Source organism: Podarcis cretensis (genome assembly GCF_951804945.1).
Source record: "Podarcis cretensis genome assembly, chromosome: 16".
NCBI classification, from domain to species: Eukaryota; Metazoa; Chordata; class Lepidosauria; order Squamata; family Lacertidae; genus Podarcis; species Podarcis cretensis.
Genome location: NC_137186.1, coordinates 15,132,511 through 15,156,084, shown reverse-complemented (window position 1 = coordinate 15,156,084; position 23,574 = coordinate 15,132,511). Strand labels below are relative to the sequence as shown.

General features: G+C 47.0%; 1 protein-coding gene and 1 long non-coding RNA gene across 7 annotated transcripts; one reads left to right on the top strand and one right to left on the bottom strand.

Annotated features, from left to right (window-relative positions):
- Positions 1-1,559: 1,559 nt before the first annotated feature.
- Positions 1,560-23,277, bottom strand: LOC307205333 (uncharacterized protein). Of its 4 annotated transcripts, none has more exons than XM_079957589.1 (12): positions 22,279-23,277; positions 18,833-19,019; positions 16,772-16,927; positions 14,935-15,071; positions 13,184-13,329; positions 12,207-12,395; positions 11,358-11,447; positions 9,092-9,181; positions 7,476-7,598; positions 4,706-4,837; positions 3,574-3,690; positions 1,560-2,085 (listed from the first exon to the last, which is right to left on the bottom strand). In XM_079957589.1, exons 2-12 carry the CDS (start codon positions 18,991-18,993, stop codon positions 1,972-1,974), a joined length of 1,455 nt encoding a protein of 484 aa, XP_079813715.1. In that variant the 5' UTR covers positions 18,994-19,019; positions 22,279-23,277; the 3' UTR covers positions 1,560-1,971. The 4 variants fall into 4 exon arrangements, with proteins under 4 accessions (XP_079813715.1, XP_079813713.1, XP_079813714.1 ...); XM_079957587.1 differs by lacking the exon at positions 22,279-23,277 and adding an exon at positions 21,301-21,893; XM_079957588.1 differs by lacking the exon at positions 22,279-23,277 and adding an exon at positions 20,711-20,780.
- On the top strand, positions 10,471-19,243 carry LOC307205372. Of its 3 annotated transcripts, none has more exons than XR_013833983.1 (4): positions 10,471-10,965; positions 13,033-13,189; positions 14,878-15,034; positions 19,103-19,243. It is a non-coding gene; the product is annotated as an uncharacterized lncRNA (long non-coding RNA). The 3 variants fall into 3 exon arrangements; XR_013833984.1 differs by having other exon boundaries at positions 12,942-13,189; XR_013833982.1 differs by lacking the exon at positions 13,033-13,189.
- Positions 23,278-23,574: the final 297 nt, after the last annotated feature.

The following is a 23,574-nucleotide window of genomic DNA, read 5'->3' as shown; positions in this document are numbered from 1 at the left end:
GTACATTTGAATATCTACTTGCCATTATTCTGACTATGTTTCTGCTTTCAGAGCTAGTTATTACTTACATTATTACAAAAAACAGTAATAATTGAATGCAGTGACAATAATTTATGATAATAAAGAGTGGACACATAGTCCTACAGATTCAATCGGCCCTTTGAGGGTGACCAAACTGCTGATGCGGCCCCCGATGAATTTGAGTTTGACACCCCTGCTCTACAACATGCAAAGGAGCATAGAATTATAGAATTGTAGTTGGTATGTTTCCCCCTTGGGTCATCTAGTTCATGGGTAGGCAAACTAAGGCTCGGGGGCTGGATCCGGCCCAATCACCTTCTAAATCCAGCCCATGGATGGTCCGGGAATCAGTGTGTTTTTACATGAGTAAAATGTGTCCTTTTATTTAAAATGCATCTCTGGGTTATTTGAGGGGCACAGGAATTCGTTCATTGTTTTTCCCCCAAAATATAGTCCGGCCCCCCACAAGGTCTGAGGGACAGTGGACTGGCCCCCTGCTGAAAAAGTTTGCTGACCCCTGATCTAGTTCAACCCCCTGCAGTACAAGAATCTCAACTAAAGCAGCCATCCCAGACCCTCCAAGTATCCTTATTTTCCAGGGACGTCCGTGATTTAGAGAAGCTGTTTCGGTTTCTGATTTGAACCTGGAATGTCCTGCTTTTCCTCAGGATGTCCCTATCTTCATTGGAGAAATGTTGGAGGCCACGGCATCCACAGACCCACCCACACCCCCGACCCTTTGAACAGTAAGGTCTAGGATAGAGAGCTCACCCTGTCCCAGCCCACAGCCCTCCAGGTTCAGCCCTCTCCCCAACATTGGGACCCATCAGCTCTCAGACAGTTCAGGCAGGTGGCATGAACCATGAGTTTCAGATGTTCTGCCATTTCCAAATACTGTATGACTGTGGCAGCACGGCACTGATTTATTGATCAGATGGAGAGCTGCTGCCCCCTGCTGATGGGTTTATAGGACTTCAACGTGACAACCTGGGTTGGTTCTCCTAACAGCATGATTTTGCAGGGATGGGAGGAAAATGACTTGCTTGCCTGGATAGAGGAGACACAGAGGTTTGAGACTGTCTGCAGAAATAAGACATTTCCTAAGATATTTTTTTGGACTTCTCCAAACTTTGAGGCTCTGTAATCCTGCCAATACTTCCCTCTTGGGGTTGGTGACAGGAGAAGGAGTTTTGTCATTGGTGTATACAAGGAATGAGGAATTTCTGGTACTCCAATGATGGGGATGCATTTTCACCTTCCCCTGGTGATGGGAGAGTTTATCTGGGTGGCAGCAATTTGCTGCCACTGTTTTTATTTTCCCAGAATGTTGTGGCACATCAGAAAATAAACAAATAACTAAACTGGGAGCCTGAGGGCCACATTGCCTTTTAGGAAAATGCCCTGGGACTGCTTGGAGATTGAGGCCTGAGGTAAAAATGGTTGGAGCGAGAGATAAGCATTTTACATTTTGTATACCGCAAGGCAGTTTCTACACATACTCACAGAGGTTCCCCACAAATGTGGTAGAAACAAGGAAATAAAGAAAATGTAGTAAGTTTTTAATAACCGAAACAGATGGAACAGAAATGTGGAGGGAGAGGAGGGGATCGTTCCAGTAAGAGGGAAAGAAAGGGAAGAAGGAGGGAAGAAGGAAAGAAACAGAGAGAGAGAGAGAGAGAGAGAGAGAGAGAGAGAGAGAGAGAGAAATCCTTCCACACTTCTAGCCAGACCTGGAATAGTGCAAAGCCAAGTAATCTGAGTGAAAGGCCAGCAAAACCCAGACTGGAAGGCGAAGTTTCTTGCAAACTCTTGCAGTGGATCCAGACTTGAAAGCTGACCAGGCAGCAGTAGGAAGAAAACACAAGCAAATGCTATTAAAAGCTTGCTGGGCCAAAAAGCTCCTGGAGCTGGACAGGAGTTCACCGCCCCAGGCTGGGGGGTGGGCAGCAGCTACTGCGGCTTCAGAGCATAGAAGACCCCCCAGCGCTGGTCCCCATCCGCACAGCGCTGCAGCTTCTCCCTCCATCCAGAGGCCAAGGACTCAAACTCGCTCTCTGAGAATTCCTAGGCAGAGAAGAAAGAGGAGAGTCACTCACAATCCCTGGTGGGGTGAAATTTATTGTTTTGTTCTGTCTAGGGAGGGGACAGATATGTCAGTTGAGGTTTCTTCCAGTTTCTCGTTTTTCCAAGCATAAGTTCAGTTGTTTCCATCTGTACATCAGTTTGGGGACTTATTTTTAAAGTCCTTGTGAAAATCCATCAGCATTTCAGTACAAATTTCTCCCAACATACAATGCATTTTTGCAAAGCGTCTTTCCCCATATATTTATATTTCCCCTCAAAATGCATTTTTTATGCTTCCTTTCACCAAGGTGTGCGTTTTTATGCACACCTTGCCTTCATTTTTGCATTTTTGTACATGTTGCTTGGTTAGAAACTGCTTTGCAAAATCCAGAAAAGTGTAAATTTCCAAGAATAGCTCTGTTTCAGTTCACATATTGTTCCAGTTAGTGCAAATTAGGTAGGTTCGTCTTTAAATTCAAACTGAATCATGTTGTCCCCCCCACCCCTATCACCGTATGGTTTGTTTTTATTTACACTGCTCAGAAATGCTATGATTATGCACAATATAAATGCTGTAAATAAACAGAGAACAAGAAGGAATTGTAAATGTCCTCATGGTGCAGTAGAAATATTTATACTGCCCGCTCTCCGCTCCCTTGGAAGTTTTGCCTAATGTTTGTCTGAAATCTGCTTGCCTGGAGCTCCCACCTGCTGCTTGATTTTTTTTTTGGGGGGGGGAGGATTATTACAATTAATTACACCTATTTGTTGCTCATAAAAGGTCTCGAAGCAACTTACAACTGTAAAAAAAAGAGACAAGTTCTAAAGCTTAAAACATCATATTCTAAAAGTGCTTCTCCTGCATTTTGATAAAAAGGACAAATCCTGCCTCACCTCAGCCAAAGATGAACACCATAGCATTATTTACTTTGAGTGGGCATAATGCAACATGATAAAAAGGACAGATTGTACCCCAGCCTAGGTCACTGGTTCTACTTTGGTCCTTTTCAACTGCTTGCCCAGTCCTCCGAAATGCCCTTGCTCTCTCCCAATATTTGTTTTCGTGGTGCCGTCATTGGTCAGGGCCAGCCCACCCATGAGACAGACTGAAGAAGCTGCCTCGGGCGGCGGAATCCCAAGGCGATTCTCTGCTCCTGCCACCAGAGAAGTGAGAAGCGGCAGAGGCAGCTTCCGACGACATCTTACCACTGCTTCTGCTCGCTTTTTCCCTGTCACCGGAGAAGTGACTCTGGCTTCCAGGTTTCGGCAAGATCTCCCCGGAAGCTGGAAGCCAAAGCCGTGTGACCCTGGTAAGCGAGGCTTTGGCGGAGGGGTGATGAAACAGGACAGGCTGCTCCTGCCTGTGGTCCAAGTCCGTCAGTTTTCAACAGGGGTGTGTGTGTGTGTGTGTGCGCGCGCGCGCGCAGCCACACAGGGAGAGAGACAAGCTCAGCTCTAGGCTGCTTCATCTCCAATCTGCCAACCCACCTGGACAAATTGCTGCTGACTTCTTTCCAGCTCTTGCAGCTCTTGAGTCAAGGCTGACAGCATCCGCTCTGTATAGTCCAACGCCTGGACCTGCCTGAATCCAGCCTCCTGAAGCACCTGGAAGGTGTTGGCAATGAGGATGAGAGGTGAGGGACCTTTCTGAATTCAGCTCTGCCAGAATCAATGGCTCCCACCTCTACCACACCCAGCCTTTCGGGAGCCTGTTTATACAATCACATTCCCTACAGCAGTGGTTTTCAACCAGTGTGCTGTGGCACCCTAGGGCATAGATGTCAACTTTCCCCTTTTTTAAAGGGAAATTCCCTTATTCTGAATAGGACTCCTCACAAGAAAAGGGAAAAGTTGACAGCTATGCCTTAGGGCGCCTTGAATGGTGCTCAGGGGTGCCTTGGGCAACACTGGCCTCTGTCCCTCCTTCCTTCCCTCCCTCCCTCTGATGCCCTCTCACTTCTCTGCCTCCCAAAGGCTTGCACAGCTGTTTGTTGCAGCAGCCCTGGCTACAAGCTCCCCAGGCGACTGGTGCCTCTGGCGCTGGCGAAGGGGTGTTGGTTGCCAGGAGCTGAGGTGGCCTCGGAGTAAGCAAGCAAGCAGCTGAGGGAGCCCAGCCAGCCAGCCCTCCAGCCCATGCTGTTGGGAATGGACAGACAAGTCCCAGGCCCCTGTGGGGCAGTGTGAGGAGACACCTCTCTTTGGGGTGGGTGTGGGGAGCAGCTCAGAGACCAGGAGTGGCAGCAGCGGCTGGCCAAAGGACTCTCAAGGAGAGGGGAGAGGAAATGAGGCTGAGGGAACCCTAAACACAAGGGAGGCTGTTCGAAAAAGGGTGAGAGGCTGTGGGCTCTGCAGGCAAGGGGTGACATAACTGGGATCCTGAGCCCCACAGGGGTGCCACAGAAAGAATGCAGTGGGTCAAGGGAGCCTTGGACTCAAAAAGGTTGAAAACCCCTGCCCTAGGTTGAAAGCAGCATGTGAAGGACAATCATGAATGATTCTGGATTGAGAAAAGCTATGTTTTGGGGCTACAAATAGGGTGCGCAGCCTTAATCTAAATAAAACACATGCTATGGCCTTCTTACTTGCCTGCCTTCTTTCACCAACACACCCACACCCATACCTGGCCATATTCCCAGGGTGTGAGAAGGCTGTAGCCCCTCCGTCTGACGTACTCCGTGAAAGCTTTCGACCAGGGGCGAGGCCCACAGCAATAATCAGAGATGAGAAGCTGCCCACCTGGCTTCAGCCACGACTAGAGAGGAGAGAGAGAGATGGCTGGGTAAGATTTGAGGGCAGAGGGCGCTGGTGGGACAGGATCCAGGATACCATCATTATCATGTCAGTCATGTCAGACTAACCTGATCTCGTTTTTTGACAGAATTACAAGCCTGGTAGATGAAGGGAACGCAGTGGATGTAGCCTACCTTGATTTCAGCAAGGCATTTGACAAGGTGCCCCATGATATTCTTGTAAAGAAGCTGGTAAAATGTGGTCTTGACTATGCTACCACTCAGTGGATTTGTAACTGGCTGACTGACCGAACCCAAAGGGTGCTCATCAATGGTTCCTCTTCATCCTGGAGAAGAGTGACTAGTGGGGTGCCACAGGGTTCTGTCTTGGGCCCGGTCTTATTCAACATCTTTATCAACGACTTGGATGATGGACTCAAGGGCATCCTGATCAAATTTGCAGATGACACCAAACTGGGAGGGGTGGCTAACACCCCAGAGGACAGGATCACACTTCAAAACGACCTTGACAGATTAGAGAACTGGGCCAAAACAAACAAGATGAATTTTAATAGGGAGAAATGTAAAGTATTGCACTTGGGCAAAAAAAATGAGAGGCACAAATACAAGATGGGTGACACCTGGCTTGAGAGCAGTACATGTGAAAAGGATCTAGGAGTCTTGGTTGACCACAAACTTGACATGAGCCAACAGTGTGACGCGGCAGCTATAAAAGCCAATGCAATTCTGGGCTGCATCAATAGGAGTATTGCATCTAGATCAAGGGAAGTAATAGTGCCACTGTATTCTGCTCTGGTCAGACCTCACCTGGAGTACTGTGTCCAGTTCTGGGCACCACAGTTCAAGAAGGACACTGACAAACTGGAACGTGTCCAGAGGAGGGCAACCAAAATGGTCAAAGGCCTGGAAATGATGCCTTATGAGGAATGCCTAAGGGAGCTGGGCATGTTTAGCCTGGAGAAGAGGAGGTTAAGGGGTGATATGATAGCCATGTTCAAATATATAAAAGGATGTCACATAGAGGAGGGAAAAAGGTTGTTTTCTGCTGCTCCAGAGAAGCGGACACGGAGCAATGGTTCCAAACTACAAGAAAAAAGATTCCACCTAAACATTAGGAAGAACTTCCTGACAGTAAGAGCTGTTCGACAGTGGAATTTGCTGCCAAGGAGTGTGGTAGAGTCTCCTTCTTTGGAGGTCTTTAAGCAGAGGATTGACAACCATATGTCAGGAGTGCTCTGATGGTGTTTCCTGCTTGGCAGGGGGTTGGACTCGATGGCCCTTGTGGTCTCTTCCAACTCTATGATTCTATGATTCTATGATTATAATATAATATAATATAATATAATATTATTTATTTATTTATTTATTTATTTATTTATTTATTTATTTATTCCTTATCCATAGATCTCAGGGAGGTTCACAGCATGGTGTTATAGATTTGCAGGGAAGGGGGGACTCTTTAAACCCTAGAAGTTGCTAAATGGTAGGATTTTGATTGCTTGGAGTACTGAAGGGAAGATTGAGTTTGGATTTGATATCCTGCTTTATCACTACCCGAAGGAGTCTCAAAGCAGCTAACAATCTCCTTTCCCTTCCTCTCCCACAACAAACACTCTGTGAGGTGAGTGGGGCTGAGAGACTTCAGAGAAGTGTGACCAGCCCAAGGTCACCCAGCAGCTGCATGTGGAGGAGCGGAGATGCGAACCCAGTTCACCAGATTACGAGTCCACTGCTCTTAACCACTACACCACACTGGCTCTGTGGCCAGTGTGGTGCCCAGTGGAAAAATATAGACTAAGCTTTCTTTCCAAGCTAAAGTCTCACCTGGGAGAGAGGCATTAGCACGACAAAAGGTGATGATGACGCATCTGAGGTGTGCCTGGAAAGCACAAGTCAAAGTGGTTTCCCCCTTGCCCTGTTCCTTGCCTGGGGAAAACCTGCTCTTTAGTGCTAAATTGGAACAAATGTGGATCTGGGGAAAATATGGATTGCTGTTTGCTCCAACTGAACACTAAAGAGCAGTTTTTCCTGGGGGAAGCAGCTGGACAAGCAGAAGTGTGAATAAGCCCTCTGTTTTGTTTACACCAAAGGTTGCTTCCTGTTTGTGTGTGTTTCCTCACAGAACTCAGCAGGAAGGAAGATAGGGGCAAAACCAGAATGTAATTGGCTCTATCGCCACCTAATGTCAGCCTCCCTGCCTTCTGCTCTACCTGGGGTTGCCATATTTCAAAAAGCAAAATTCCTAACACCTGCAAAGTTGGTGGGGTTTTTTTTTTTTAAGGAAGAACCAAAATTGTTGAGTTTTGGGAGCTGTTTCTGCTGCTTTTTCCATCGTGTTGCCATACATCCGGGTTTCCCCCCTCACACCATTTTTACACCCGAAAACCAGGACAGGTCAGGGTTTCTCCTGACGCATGGCAAGCCTGGCCCTACCAAACCCATTGGGCACAAACCGCTTGTTAAGGGCATTGATAAAATAAAGCACTGCTGTTTCCCATGTACTCTGAGCGCTGCTTCATTTTAGGGCACTGGGGGAAAACACAGTTTTTGGATTCCGCCAGAGGGCTGCCCCCAATGATGCGAGGCTGAATTGGTTGTATTGCTTGTATTTTTCTGCACGTTAAGAGGCAGGAGACTCACCAAGAACTTTGCAAAGAGAGCACTCTTGCCTGGCACATGCAGGACAGTGTCCCGGCTGTAGATGACATCAAAGGTGTTCTCTGGGAACGTCCTTCGCGTGGCATTGCCAATTTCAAACTGCACCTAGAAGCAGAGCCGGCACAAGAACGTTTCGGAGTGAAATTCAAACAGCAGCCTCTCCTACTAAGTAGCATTGCAGCTGATCCACCTAGGACAGGCATGTCTAAATTCAATCCTTAAAAAAGCTCAGCAACTCTGGTCAGCTCTCACGCATGTTCACTTCATCGAATCTGGCCCTCTTTGAAAAAAGTTTGGACACCACTGACCTAGGAAGTGTTTTCACCCAAGCTCCCATGAAATGAACAGGAGATCTGCCCTTTTAGATGGCTGACTTAGAGAGCTACACAACATTGCCCTCCCCCCCCCGAATCCTGGGAATTGCTGTTTAGCCTTCACAGAGCTACAATTCCCAGCACCCTTAACCAACTATAGTTCATAGAATATTATTTTTTTGCGGAGGGTGTGTGTGATGTACTTTTAAATGTATGGTGTGTACACAGCCTTCACTTGCTTAGCTGCTTCCAGATATCTTTGCAGGGAGATTCAACAATATTGGCTACTGAATGAGCATTCATTTCTGTTCTGCTTTCGGGAGGTTAAGTGATGTTTCTTCGAAACTAGAATTATCCCACACTTCCCAGTGCTTTTTCCTGTAACTTTCCTTATTGCAAAAAGTCCAGTTTGGGGGGGGGGGAGCAGTTAGGGATGAAGGAATCTGTTAATTTCAGTTTGTCTCAGTTTCTCATTCTTCCAGTTTTAAATTCAGTTCTCCGAATTTCTATAGCAATTTGTGATTTTTAAAAACAATTTAAAGTCTTGATGCATTCCGTATCAATTTATGGATTTTAAAGTATATATATATATTGATGAATTACGTAGCAATTTGAGATTTTTTAAAAACATTAAAAAATCTTGATGAAAATTCATCAGTATTTTAGTGCAAATTTCTTCCTAATACACACATTTTTGCATTCAGTTTTGTACATATTTTTGCATGTAATTAATATAAAATATATTTGTTGCTTGAATGAATATGCGCATTCTAGGCACACTTGCTACTGATGCGTGCATGCTTGTACAGAGTTTTTGGTTGGAGAACTGCAACTCAAAACTCAGAGAAGTGAGCATTTGTGAAGGACAGCTGTATTCTGGTTTGAATATCGATTCAAGAAGTGCAAGTTGGGTAGTTTCTCGTTTAAATGCAAACAAAAAAAGAATCTCTCCCCATCTCTTTGTTGCCCCAAAGCACCAAATCAGCTTTAACTGCTTAACATGAATTTGCTGACATGAGATTGAGCCAGTTTGCTACAGTCTGGATGCCCCTTTAATTCCCTTTAATTAATTAATTCGGAAGGGCCGTAGCTCAGTGGTGGAACATCAGCAATGCATGCAGAAGGTCCCAGGTTCAATCCTAGCATCTCCAGGTAGGGCTGGGAATGTCTACCCTACCTGAAACCCCAGAGAGCACCCTATCAATCAGGTGGACCTGAAATAGGTATAACTAGTCTAATAGGGCATCTTCCTTTGGTTCCCCCTCCCTTTCCCCTCATCATTACCAAGGATCCAGTCTCCTTTTGCGCTCGTTCCAAAGCCAACTCCACCATGTTGTGGGAAAGATCCATGCCCAGGACTTCCACGCCAAACTCCTTGGGAGGAAAGGAAAGAGTCAGGCCACCTCAAGGCTAGATGATAGCTCAAAGATGGGACCATAATCATGGGCTGTCCGTGAACTCATTTTCTTTTAGGTTTACTTAAAATGTGGTGGTCCGGAGGTTTAATGCTTTGAGTTTTATAATGTACATTCTGGGAATGGGAGATCGTTTAATCCTGTTTTGTATGCCTTCCTTCCTTCCTTCCTTCCTTCCTTCCTTCCTTCCTTCCTTCCTTCCTTTTTCCTTTCTGCTCTCCTCTTTTGCTATATCCTTGCTGTCATATCTTTATGTTGTCACTGCTGAAAATACCATTTAAAAATTCCCTCCCCATAAAAAAAAATATGGGGCCATCATGGAAGAAAACAGGAGCTTCCAGCACTCAGTGGCATAGCGAGAGTTGCCAGTGCCCAGGGCTGCCCAGAGGAGGTGGTGGGAGAGAGGGAAACAGATGGAGAATGCATGCACATTCAGCTGTCTAACAGTATCCGCGCCAGCCAGGAGATCACAGCCACAGAGAGAAGAAGAGTCGTTCCATTGTCTGGAGAGGTCACTCCCTAGTTCTTACTGCGAGAAGTGAGGTTACAGGGAACCAGGCAGAAGGCCTTCTTGGTAGTGGCACCCGCTCTGTGGAACGCCCTCCCATCAGATGTCAAGGAAATAAACAACTATCTGACTTTTAGAAGACATCTGAAGGCAGCCCTGTTTAGAGAAGTTTTTAATGTTTGAAGTTTTATTCTGTTTTAGTCCTCTGTTGGGAGCTGGGGAGCTGGGGGAAACCCAGCCAGATGGGCGGGGTATAAATAATAAAATTATTATTATTATTATTATTAGTTCGCATGGAGAAGCTGTTTTCAACAGAGCCCAGCGATGGAAGCGCTTAGCTGCATTGAGGCAGAACCAGGTGTTGAAATTTTGCGCCCCTAACAATTTTGTGCCCGGGCCAACCACCCCACGCTACGTCACTGCCAGCACTAGAGTCTTACGTCAGCCCTACTCATTGCAGTAATCTGATGTCTAGGTTAGATGACAGCAAGGTGTTATACGTGGGGCTGCCTCTGGTGACGGTTCAGCTGGTGCAGAATTCAGTGGCCAGGTGGCTCACAGGGGCAAGGCGGTTTGAGCATATTACATCTCGGCCCAACTGCAGTAGCTACAAGTCAGTTTCCAGGCCCAAGTCAAAGTGCTGGTTTTGACCTATAAAACCTTAAATAGACTTCATGGAAGATACAACTATCAGTATCTACTAGGTGGGATGGCTGTGTTCCAGCCTCTGAATACCAGTTGCTGGAAATTGCAGGTGAAGAGAGTTGCAGCGGCACTTCTCCTGTTTGGGGGCTTCCTATAGACATCTGACAGTCACCGTGAGAACAGGATACTGTACTAAATGGACTTTGGGCCTGATCCAGCAGACAGGCTTTTCTTATGCTCACAGTCAACCCATGTTTTCTGGGATAAGGGACAAGGATGGCATGCACGTCAAAAAGGCCATACAGTCTGATAGAAGATTGAATGATGGCTGATGATGCAATACTGCGATGTCACAAGTTGCACTCTTGCATCATTCCTTCTTGTCCGCTGCTCTGTAAACCTGGGGTGGGGAATCTGTGACCCTCCAGAAGCTGTGGGGAAGCTAACGTCCATCAGCTCCAGCCAGCCCCTTCCCCCCTGTGTTGGATTTTAGTTGTGTAAGCTCTTTGGGAGTAGAGACCCATTCTCTTGTACTTTGTGGAAGCACAATGCGGCGCTGCCAGGGCCAACCATCATCACCATTCTTAAAGGTAAAGGGTTAAGGGATCCCTGACAATTAGGTCCAGTCGTGACCAACTCTGGGGTTGCGGCGCTCATCTCGCTTTATTGGCCGAGGGAGCCGTCGTACAGCTTCCGGGTCATGTGGCCAGCATGACGAAGCCGCTTCTGACGAACCAGAGCAGTGCACGGAAACGCCGTTTACCTTCCCGCTGGAGCGGTACCTATTTATTTACTTGCACTTTGAGGTGCTTTTGAACTGCTAGGTTGGCAGCAGCAGGGACTGAGCAACGGGAGCTCACCCTGTCGCGGGGATTCGAACCGCTGACCTTCTGATTGGCAAATCCTAGGCCCTGTGGTTTAACCCACAGCGCCACCCGCGTCCTGTCACCATTCTTATTCAAAGGTTTATTTGCGCTTGTACCTTAGCCATGTAGAAGTCACTCCCGCCGAGTCCGCAGCCAACATCCAGCACTCGTTGGCCCTGTTTCAAATCCAGCATACGTACCAGCTCCTGTAGAGAGATGGGGAAGGGGTAGGCGGGTCTCTGGCAGGAGGGCAAGGGCAGTAGCTGAGTGGGAAAGCATTGGCCTTGTGTGCAGCAGGAGCTCCCAGGTTCAATCCCTAGTAGGGGTGGGAGAGACCCCTGCCTCAAACCCTGGAGAGCCACTGCCAGCCAGTGTAGACAGTTCTGAGCTGCATTGACCAATGGTCTGACTCAGTATAAGACAGATTCCTATATAAGCCAATCCTTTATTCAAGACCATGTGGACTAGAAACTTACTTTATTTTGAAGGGAATGTTCAGCATATTTCGAAGGGAATGTTATTATAATTTCCTAATATAGCTCAGTTGGTTAGAGCATGCTGCTGGTAAGGCCAAGGTTGCAGGTTCGATCCCCGTATGGGAGAGCTGCATACTTCTGCATTGCAGGGGGTTGGACTGGATGATCTTTAGGATACCTTCCAACTCTACAATTCTGTGATTTCTATGAATATAATTTCTCCCCAGCATCTGATGCCCTTGGCAAGTAACTTTGCAGACTTCCCCAACCTGGTGCCCTCAGGATGTTGCTAAGAGTCCAGCTCCTACCAGGCCCAGCCCACATGACCAGTGGTGAAGGATGATGGGAGTTGTAGTGCAAAATGTCTGGAAGGCACCAGTTTGAGGGAACCTGTTCTCTTACATTAATAATTTCTGGCATCTTTAGCCTGTTTCCCCAAAGCCCGAGCTCTTGGACCTGCCTGCCACTTCCTTCCCCAGCTCCAGATACCTTGGTGGTCGTGAGGCCTCCGGTGCTGACGAACCCAGGCCCAAAGACCCACTCGTAGCGACGGATGTTCCGTGTGGCATACTGCTCGCTGTCTAGAAACTTCTGGAAGGTGTCGTATCCCCAGGTAGCCTCGGGGTTTCGGGGGACTTTCTGGAGAAGCCAGCACACCTGGTTGCGGTTTTGCTTCCTCTGTGAAAAGGAGCGTAAGCCAGAAACGGGCATTCCCATCATCTCATTTTTGCTTTTTGAATTTTTAAACAAGTTTCTAGTCCCCAAGATCCCGGCAAACTGCGAGAGCCCCTGACCAAGCCGCCAGGGTAGAGCCCAGGGCCTAAGAAGTAAAGCGCTGGGAAGGATTAAATTCTGAGCAGCGGATGGAAAATTAAAAATAATAGTAACAAAAGTACTGTGGAATAAATAAGTATAAGGAAGAATAGAAGGGTGGGAACAACAACACCGTGAAAGAACTTATAAATTATGTATTAAATTTGATGTTAATTTATATTTTAAAAAATGAAACTAAATAAAAATTAAGTGGCAAAAAAGCCACACCCTTCGATTTGGGGGCCCTGCCCTATTGTTGGGCAAGCAGGGTATTGCCCCCCAAACCATAGCCTGCCCTCAGCCAGCCCCTACCTGTTTGCGTCCTTACTTCCATCCTGTCCAGGGACTGTCACTGCCTGTCAGCTTCCTTCTCCTGAGTCTCAATGCTGCTGCTCTTGTAGAACTCAACAGGGCGGAGGCAGAACTAAAACCAACTGGCTCTCGCCTGCCGTTGGTGCTGCCTCCACCTGCTATGGGCATCCTCTGCTTCCCATCCCACCAGTTCCAACGGGCACCAGATGCCATCGCTGCCCGATGACATCCTATGCAGAGGTGGCTGTGGTTGCATGGAAGGCCCTCGGCACGTGCTCCTGTGCTCCTCTGCATGTGGCGCAGCTTCAAAGCAGAAGGGCAGGAAGGGAAGAGGCGGTTACCTTGATGTAAGTTTGCACCGATCGGGACATGACTATCTCAAATCCGTAGAGCTCGTCCCCGCACGTCTGATGGGCTGAAGTGAAGAAGTGATTGTATTCTGCAGGTGTTCGATAAAGAGTGGGGTTGAAGGCCCTTGGCTGGTCTCCTGCGGGGGAAAAGATGCTAATAGGATTGGGAGCTTGATTCTAGGCAATCAACCAGGGCCGGATTTAGGTTTGATGAGGCCCTAAGCTACTAAAGGTAATGGGGCCCTTTAATATGTCCAGCTGTCCTTTGTCAACAACAAATTGTTGCTGTTTTTTGTGTTGAATATATGCTATATGGTAATTTATAGGACCTAACAGGTATCTAAAGCCATTTGCACATGCAGAATGTAGGCACCCTATATATAAAAATGAGCAAACCAGTGATAATTTAGGGACTAGGCTAGCAGGCGGGGCCCATTTCTTACATCATAGGAGCCTACACAAAACACTGTTGCTGTATGTAAGTTTTATTTGTTTTTGATCTTATATTTTGGAAATGTACATCCAGTGGGTTTTTTTGCCCCCCCCCCAAGAGAGCAGGGGCTTAAGCTATAGCTTGTTTAGCTTATACGTAAATCCGGCACTGAATCCAACCTCTACAATGGATTCAGAGTTCAGGGCTGGGCAAAGTGGTTGGGGAGAAGCCCTTGCTCAGTGATGGGGTGATGCACATAGAGACCTATAAGCTCAGCTAACTGGCCAGGCTAGAGGCCTTGTGTCTTTTTTTGTGCTAGGAGCAGCTTTAGTCCCAAGGTTGTAAACAACATCCCTAAGTGTCTACATTTGACAAAATAGAATCCTTTGTTTCCTTGCCTAATGAATAGGTAATGAAGGAAAGACCATACATGGTATAATTGGTTGTGTTGTGTTGTAACTTTAGATTGGAGGAAGTTTATACATATGTATTGCTTAACAGATAACAGCTACCTATGTTAAGCAGGCCCCACCCATTTTGGCTTGCTCAGCTTTAGGAGAGAGCCTGTGTATGACCTCCAGGTTTGTTAAATGCATTCCTCCTTGATTCCTGTTTATTTAGCCTAAAACTTGTATGCATGCTCAAGTACAGTGGTACCTCGGGTTAAGTACTTAATTCATTCCGGAGATCCGTACTTAACCTGAAACTGTTCTTAACCTGAAGCACCACTTTAGCTAATGGGGCCTCCTGCTGCTGCCGTGCCACCGGAGCGCGATTTCTGTTCTCATCCTGAAGCAAAGTTCTTAACCTGAAGCACTATTTCTGGGTTAGCAGAGTCTGTAACCTGAAGTGTATGTAACCTGAAGCGTATGTAACCCGAGGTACCACTGTAGTTCTTTGTAGTTAAAAGGATTCCTCAGAGGAAATCTGATTGGTTCTTACAAACACTGTGTAAGAGTTCTTTTGTTAATAAAAACGGCCTGGACAAGGGAGTGGCTATTCACACTTCCTCCCAGAGTCTTGCTGGCCAAGCCTCGTGTCTATTTTATTAATCAGGGTCCAGTCCTTTCCTTTGCCTTCAGAACGCAACAGGAGAGTGATCCCACTGAGCCATTATTGCTAGCAATAAACACCCTTTGTTTTCTCACAACCACATGGAGATTTACCTCAGCCTCAAAGGTTAATTTTGCTACAGGGGCATTTCTTAACTGCACCGCCCACTGAATGTCAACTCCACTTATGGACCTTCCAGGGTCTCTTGGGAACTGGTCTCCTTTGCTCTGCCCCCTCACCTATTGGAACTACTGACCAGACTGGTAGAAGCAGGATTCCCGGAAGAAAAGTCGCCCTCCTGGACGCAGCCAGAGAAGCATCTTCTGGGCCACGTCACTCACTTCGGTATCCGACAGGTACATGAAAAGCCAATTGGAGAATATGAGGTCGAAGCTACGGGGGGAGGAAAAGAGAGAAAGGCTAAAGCTTTCTAGGAGGTGATAAATAATGAATTGAAAAGGATGTTTAAAACAACGTTTGTATAAAAACAACAACCCAGAAGCTTTTCTTAGGGACAGAACTACCTAAACTGTGTAGAAACTTATTCATGTATAGTAGCAAGAATATTACTCACCTCAAAACAGAAAGAAGCAGAAGTCCCAGCAAAGGAAGAATGGATACAAAAAACTTATGGAATATGCAGAAACGGAAAAAATTACCGGAACAATAAGAAATCAAGATAACAAACTTTTTTTTATAAAAGAATGGAAATGGTTTGTTGGATATTTCCAGATTGTAAATTGTAAACAGATAAGAACATTTTCAGGGTTATTGTAATAACCTGCAGTTTCGTAAGAGTATATATTGAAAGTAGATGATTAAATGAGCAAATTAAGTTAATTTGGATATGCAGAAGATATTAAAAATACATTTAAGGGACCGCAGGAAGAGGGGGAAGGAAGTCAAGTTTTGAAATGTTAAAATCATTTTAAAATTAGTGAAATGTATAAACCTGAAAAGCATAAATAAAATTTAAAGAAGAAGAAGAGAGAAATCACTGTGAATCCTGCAACGCCTGCTCCTTGCTTGCCTGGTCCATTTCCACCAGGCCTGGGAGGCCCTGACCGACTCCAGCTATAAAGGCTGCGTTGATGGGAGCTTGTATGAAGGAGAACCAGAGAGGTTCCATTTTGCCTCAGATACTAGGCATTAGCTCGGATCAAGACAAACAGAACGTTGGCCTTCTCGGCGGTTAGCCTCCTTTGTAACTTTTCCACCTCAAAAGAACACCATACCCTCTGAGATTCCGGGGACAAAAACTGGGACGCTTCTTTTTTCTTTTTGGGTCCTGAGCTCTCGCGCATGCGCAGGGGCGCAAAACCTTTTTGTTCCCACAAGACCAAAAAACAAGCGTCTTTCATTCTGGTGCTCTGGCGGAAGCCAGCTGACACGCACTAGAGCACCAGACCCAAAAAATAGGACATTCCAGGATCCAATCAGAAGCCGGGATCGGCTTCTGTGATTCCGGGATATCCTGCTTAAATCGGGACTATTGAGCGGTATGTAACACTATGATGCATAGTCAGCAGAAAGCTGGCCCAAAGCTGATAAGCATCCTGGCACCCCATCACATACAAATTTAGCTCTTGCCCTCCCACTTCCCTCAAAAACGTACTGACAAGCAAACTAAGCGAAAGTGCCAGACGTCCCATCACCCCCTAACCTGTGTACCAAGCCAGTGTAACTGCTAGTTTTGCAAGATGAGATAAGACAAAAATACGTAGTTTTAGGTTACCATGGGGATGGCTTGCACTAAATGACAATAGAAGCGTAGCAAGTATTAACATATGGAGTTAACTGTATAAATTGTGCGAAAAGATGAGCAGGATTTGGAACTTTGTGCCTTTTTTCTCCAGTCTGAAGAAATCTTTTCTTTTACCCCAACCCTGGTATGATTATTGACTCGTCACCCCAGCATTGGACCATTGCGTCTGAAGCTCAGGATATCTAGAGACCTTCAGGGTGGGGGTCCTTCACCCCATGGGCCTGATTAGACCCACCAGCTCTTTCCATTTGGCTCACAAGGCCCCCCGAAAGAGACAGAAAAAGTATAATAAATCACCACTGAAATCAACAATAAAATCTGTTTCTACCTCTGGCTTGGTAACTGCAGGCTGGTAACGTCGGCCTGTAGGAAATCCACATTTGGCTGGTGTCCGTTCTCTTGTCGGTTGTGCGCCAGGAAGCTCTCCATGAAATCCACAGCTGTGACATGGTGTGCCAGCTTCGCAAGAGCTGCTGTGAACCGGCTGACAGAAAAGCAGGGAGAGGGAGGTCTTAGGCCTCAAACCCAACAAGCACATTTCTCCTCTACTCTTCCCCTCGTCCCTGAAATGGGCAATAATAATAATAATAATTTAGTTATATCCCACCCTTTCCAGCCGAAGCCGGGCTCAGAGGGCCTGTTTTTGCCTCATTGGAGACTGTTTTGAGAGCTAGTGTGATGTAGTGGTTAAGAGCGATGAACTCGTAATCTGGTGAACCGGGTTTGCTTCCCTACTGCTCCACATGCAGCTGCTGGGTGACCTTGGCTTGGTCACGCTTCTCTGAAGTCTCTCAGCCTCACTCACCTCACAGAGTGTTTGTTGTGGAGGAGGAAGGGAAAGGAGATTGTTGGCCGCTTTGAGACTCCTTCGGGTAGTAATAAAGTGGGATATCAAATCCAAACTCTTCTTCTTCTTCTTCATTGCATTGGCAGCACATTTCCCAAGGCATCTGGGGTTCCCCCAGGGGTGAGCGCAAGGAAAGGGGCTCTAGGATGTGCAAAGTTGCTGGATTTGACATAGCAGTTTCCAGCTGCTTCCAAGAGGTGGAGAACTTCAGGCCCAGGGGCCAGATCCGGCCCTACAGAGCTCTCTGTCTGCGGGATTCTCCCCAAGGGCCCTGCCCACCACAGGGATGTGGCCCTTGGAACGTTGCTTAGAAGGGAATGTGGCCCTCAAGCTAGAAAAAGCTTCCCCATCTTTGCATTAGAGTGAAGCAACTGCCACAGATGTTATTTAACAATGACTTAACAATGTGTGGTCTGTTCAATGCAAGAGGAGTGCTGTATGCAAGTGGACTTAATGGGATAAAAGGCTCTAACAGCCTGTATTCCTAGCGCTATTCTACTGCTTGCTTTTGTGAATTTAAACTCTGCTAGCGGGGCCCCTCTCCTGCTGGAGAATGACTTTAGCCGCACGTTTTGAATCCAGGCACCCAGCCGGTTCTTTCATTATTTACCCTACACATGTGGATCACTGGGATTCTATTTTCCTCCCACAAGATGGGTGTGTTCTGCGGCCTGCCCTGTGCCCCCTAAGCTGTTTGCCACCCTTGGGTGTGTGGGAGGGCAATGTCCCCTCACTTGTACAGTGGTACCTCGGGTTACATACGTTTCAGGTTACAGACTCCGCTAACCCAGAAATAGTACCTTGGGTTAAGAACTTTGCTTCAGGATGAGAACAGAAATCGTGCTCCGGCGGCACGGCAGCAGCAGGAGGCCCCATTAGCTAAAGTGGTGCTTCAGGTTAAGAACAGTTTCAGGTTAAGAATGGACCTCTGGAACCAATTAATTACTTAACCCGAGGTACCACCGTACTTCAATAAGATTCTCTGGTTGGTTTCAGTGTAAATATGTAAATTGGGGGTGGACTATACTTCTCCTGAAGGCACAAATGATCCTAGGCCAGCTCTGAATGCCTCTGAACACGTACAAAATGCTCCCCCCCCCCTCCTAGTGAACAGCATAGCCAACAAGCACTGGGGGCAAAACCTTCAGGCAGGCAATCTGCTGTCAGTTGCTTGGTTTTTTGGGGGGTGGGGTGAAATCAAGGTCTTGCCAAGACAGTTGGCCGCCTTAAGCAAAGGACTCTCTCTATCTGCTGGCTGAGGCAGCTGCCTTCCTCTGCCCAATGGTAGAGCTGGTTCTGCTGGAAATGAAACAACAGGATTTGCATAGCTGAAGGAGGGAGGGAGACAGCCTGACTCCTGGGTTCCCCTCTGGCCCTGGAAGGACAGTAGAAATCCTTGGGGCTTTATTGCATTATTACAGCTTTATCTGTGGGAAGGAAAATGAGGCATTGTGTGTGTGAAAGGGGGAGAGAGAGATGGCTTGACCAGGCTTTGGCTTGGGAGAAGCAGGGTCATCACCTGCTCCCTGCACTAAGACTCACCCTATGCCTGCTCCCAGTTCCAACACGTCCTGTCCTTTCAGGCAAGGCAAGAGGGCAATGATCTCTGGGGTGTCTTCCTGTGTGAGTTGCTGGGCTCCCGAATCCAGCATCATCTCCTGCACTGAGGAGTTTTGCGAATGTTCTTGCCAGAACTTCCGCATCCTCAGACGAGGCGAAGTTTCTGCTGCTGTGGGAGCAGGTAAGAAAGCAGTGGCTCATTTATTTACCCCAATTTTTATCTCCTCCCTTTTCTGCCCCCACCCCCACCAGTTCATTCTCCCAACAACCCTGAGAGGAGGAGAGCAGGAGAGGAAGAGAATCATCCAGTGAGCTTCAGGGCGGAGTAAGGATTTGTACCTGGATCTCCTAAAGAGGATATTCTCTTGACTTAACAGAAAGAGAATAGTAATAGTAATAATAATAATAATTTTTATTTATACCCCGCCCTCCCCAGATAAGGCCGGGCTCAGAGCGGCTTACAAGCAATAATAAAAACAAGTTGAATGATTACAACTTAAAAACAAAATTAAAATACAACATTAAAATATTGAAATATTAAAATATTAAAATTTAGCCTCATCGCAGGAGGAGAAGGAAAGAAAAAAGAAAGAGAGGGAGGGAATCAAATTGGCTCCAAGCCAAAGGCCAGGCGGAACAACTCTGTCTTACAGGCCCTGCGGAAAGAAATCAGATCCCGCAGGGCCCTGGTCTCATGAGGCAGAGCGTTCCACCAGACCGGAGCCAGTGTTGAAAAGGCCCTGGCTCTGGTTGAGGCTAATCTAACTTCCTTAGGGCCCGGGACCTCCAGGGTGTTGCTATTTATGGACCTTGAGGCCCTCCGTGGGGCATACCAGGAGAGGTGGTCCCGTAGGTACGAGGGTCCTAGGCCGTGAAGGGCTTTACAGGTCAAAAGCAAGAATAAATGGCAAGAATATATTATATTATCACAGAATCGTAGAATTGTAGAGTTGGAAGGGACGCCAAGGAATCTCAGCTAAGGTATCTGTGACGGATGGCCATTATATTATATATTTCATAAAATGTATACACTGCTTTCAAAAACAACAACTAAGAAAAGCCTTACAAAAGATTATTAAATCCCTCCTTTCTTCCAAGCAGCTCAAGGGGGGGCATATAAATGGTTTAGCCCCTCCCCATTATATCCAGTGCTTTTTTTCTAAAAAATATGTTTAGGGGTACTCTCATTTTGACTCAAGAAAATCACCATTTTATAGTTCAAATCGGGGGAAATAAATACAGTAAATGGACTAAAGGCCACCATCAGGGGTAGCAACGGAACTGGCGATTCATTGTGCTAGAGAAGAAACTAAAAAATTAATTTTTTTTAGTTTCTTCTCCCATTAGACTCACAAAATGTTTAGGGGTATGCATACCCCTCTCACCCCCCCAGAAAAGAAAGCACTGATTATATCCCACATAAAAACCCTCCCCAACATGAGTGCCAGTGAGGGTTCTCCCAGGTTTGGTAAACAGCATGGGAGCCAGGGAGTTCTGCCACATCTCCAAGAACATAGCCAGGATTTATGTTGGGGTGGCGGTGGCTGGACACGTCCACCTGTCCTGTTCCAGAACCGAGCGACCTGCAACGCAATTGGTCAGTTCGCCAGTTGCCTCGCCAGAATGCGCCGCAACATCTTCCATGTGACCTCAGCAAGCATTTCAGTTTCAGACAGTCTGATCGTTCATAGTTTTAGTTAAGTGTTTTTATTTATTTACTTGATTTTATTTGGGGTGGGGGTGGGGGTGGGGCAATGGCAAGCTTATGAGTTAGCAAGGGAGAAAGCGGTGTGTGTGTGTGTGTGTGTGTGTGTGTGTGTGTGTGTGCGCGCGCGCGCAACATTTGAGGAGGCAGGAGACCTTTGGGAAGTAGATGGTGGTGATGCTGCAGGAGAAAGTTCACAGGAAAGGATGCACCAGCGATGTGCCCGTGTGTTGTGCAATGGCTAAGAACCCAAGGCAAGAACAAGGAGTCGGTGCTGGATTTGGGAAGAAGACAAAAGAAACCAGTGCTGAGATTGAAAGAGGAGCGTCCCTTTGATCCCAGAGGCCAGAGGACTTTGGCAGCAGACGGCTGGACAGAGGAGAGAGGATTGAGGTGAGAGGTTGAAACAGCAAAGAGGCGAAAATAGTTCAAACAAGAGACAACCAAGGTGTCTGCCGAGGGAACTTAGAGGACCCTCCTGAGACCTCAGTTTCTTTTGTGAAGTATTGGGGGTGTAGGTGACAGTGCGCCCTGTTGCCATATTCCAGGCTTCTCTCTCCCTTCTGTGCCTTTGGGAAGCCAGGAAAGAAACCCCACTAATTTCCATCCGCCCTACAAATAGTATTTGCTCCCGGACTCTTATTTCCGTTGCCTGGCTTAGGAACTGTTCCCTTCCCATCATTGTCATTTCTTCCCCCCTCCCCCCGACTCCCAAAATCTGCCCACCCACAGCAGCCCCACTCACGTCCTGCCATGGGGTCAGCTTGCTCCTTCTGAATGTTCCCTGGGCCCAGCGTTCTGATTAATCATTAATTGACAATTGCCCTGATAATGGGGCGGGCAGGCAATCGGCAGGATCACCAGTTTAATCCACCTGACCCCGCCTATCATCCAAGAAAAAAACGGGAAAGAATCCCTGTGGAATTTCCCCCACTCCAAATTAATTGCCGCATTTAACCTGCCTTAGAAAGAGCAGTTGGAGAACCAGGCCATGAGCGCATCTAGCTTAGTACTGCCAACACAGACCTGCAGCAGCTCCCCTGGATTTCAGGCAGGCCTGTTTGAAGATGCTGAACCTGAGACCTTTTATGTCCCACAGGAAGATGCTCTACCACTGACCTTAAGGTCCACAAATAACAACACTTTGGTGGTCCTGAGCCTCAAGAAGGTTAGATTGGTTTCAACTAGGGCCAGGGCCTTTTCAGCACTGGCCCCGACGTGGTGGAATGCTCTGTCACAAGAGACTAGGGCCCTGTGGGACTTGACATCTTTCTGCAGGGCCTGCAAGACAGAGCTGTTCTGCCTGGCCTTTGGTTTGGACTTGGTCTGACCCTTATGTTTCCCTCCCCTTATGGTCTTGATTTTAAAATGAGGCTGCATTTTAAATTGCATTTTAAACTGTATTTTAAATTGGTTTTTTTTTCTCCCTCTCTTTTCCCCCTATTATGTTTTTACTGAGATTTTATTTTATTGGTGTTAGCTGCCCTGAGCCCGGCTCTGGCCAGGGAGGGCGGGATATAAATAAAAAATTATTATTATTTATTATTATTAGTTTTGAGAAATTCCTCCATTGCAGGGGGTTGAACTAGATGATCCTCGTGGTCCCTTCCAATTCTTCTATATTTCTGGGAGGGATACACCAGAGACCAGATTCAGATTCCCACTGGGTTAGGTAGGATTAGCTGTACTGTACTCTCTCTGTCTCCTAGCCTAGTGAACCTACCTCATGGGATTGTTTTGAGGACAAATGGCATAAGGCAATGTCTTGGATCCTAGTTGGGCTTCTGCTTGCAGAAGGTGATCACCCCCAACTCCCCCTGCAGCCTCTGGAGTTTGTACTCCCCAGAAATCCCCGCTGGATTAGGGAACTCTTTCCACCAAAGGCAGCATGAGAGGCAGATCAAGAGGCTGCAGCAGAAATTGGCAAAAATCGCTTCCCTCGGCCTTTTACCAGCAGGATCCCCGCACTGTGTCTCAGAACCACCACATTCCTCTGCCACCCCGGGCGCTTCTCCTAAGAATTTTTCCTTTTGTGTTGTGCCTTTTAGATTGTAAGCTTGTAGGCAGGGGCTGTCTTGTTTTAGCTGAATGTTATGTAAGCTGTTTTGGAAGCAGAGGGGGGAAACAAATGCTATTAATGATAATGCACATACACTGCTCTGAGCGAGGTGGGAAGGCAAGAGGGAGTTTAAAATGCAATTAAAGCAAACATCCAGGGGCGGAGAGAAATGTACCCAAGAGATGCTCCTTACTCAAACTTGCTTGCCAAATAAATAAAAATCAACAGCATGCCAAGAAAGGAAGGCTAGATTTCGACAAGCTAATGCTAAGGTTGCCTTAGAACTGAGAAGATAACAAGTTATAGGCAGAAAAATGCACCAGGAATTTGAACAACCAAAGGAAAAAAGAAGATGCATTGTGGGGGAGTCAGGATGCAAAGACAGTGATAAGTTAACGATAAGATAAGGGGTGTTTTGCAAGGAGAGATGCTCTAGGTAGCCTTTGAGGAGTGAGCATCAATATGAGGCAGCTACTACAGATGGGCTCCTTCTTAGAAGGCTTTTTCTAAAAACAAGTCACCCCCACACTGTAGGGCAGGGATGGGGAAACTCGGGCCCAGAGGCCCAATGTGGCCCTCCAGAAGTCTATATCTGGCCCCTCATAACTTTCTCCACACGCGACACTGGCACGGCACTCTAATAATGCCCCTTGCTTGCCTGGAAGGAGGCTAGAGAAGGGGGTGGGGTGGGTGTGGGTGTAGAAACTAGCCTACCATACCAAGGTAAAAATTGCATTCATTTCTTGCCTCTGGCCCCACACATCACTGGTATGTGGCCTAGCAGGGAATGCAGCCCTCAGGCTGAGAAAGAGCCAAAGAAGAGCATGTTGGCTACTACTACAGTGGCCCATCTAGTCCAGCTTCCTGTTTGCACAGTGGCCGCTCAGATGCACTGATGGGAAACTTGCAAGCAGAACCCAAGCACAAGAGTGCTCTCCCCACTATGGTTTCCAGCAACTG

Bases quoted from the DNA above. Each gene is read 5' to 3' on its own strand.
- LOC307205333 (XM_079957587.1), bottom strand. The intron at 16,928-18,832 runs GTGAGTCTTAGT...CTTTTCTGTCAG, and splicing joins GAACTGGGAGCAGGCATAGG to CCGGTTCACAGCAGCTCTTG. The intron at 11,448-12,206 runs GTATCTGGAGCT...ATCTCTCTACAG, and splicing joins GAGGCCTCACGACCACCAAG to GAGCTGGTACGTATGCTGGA.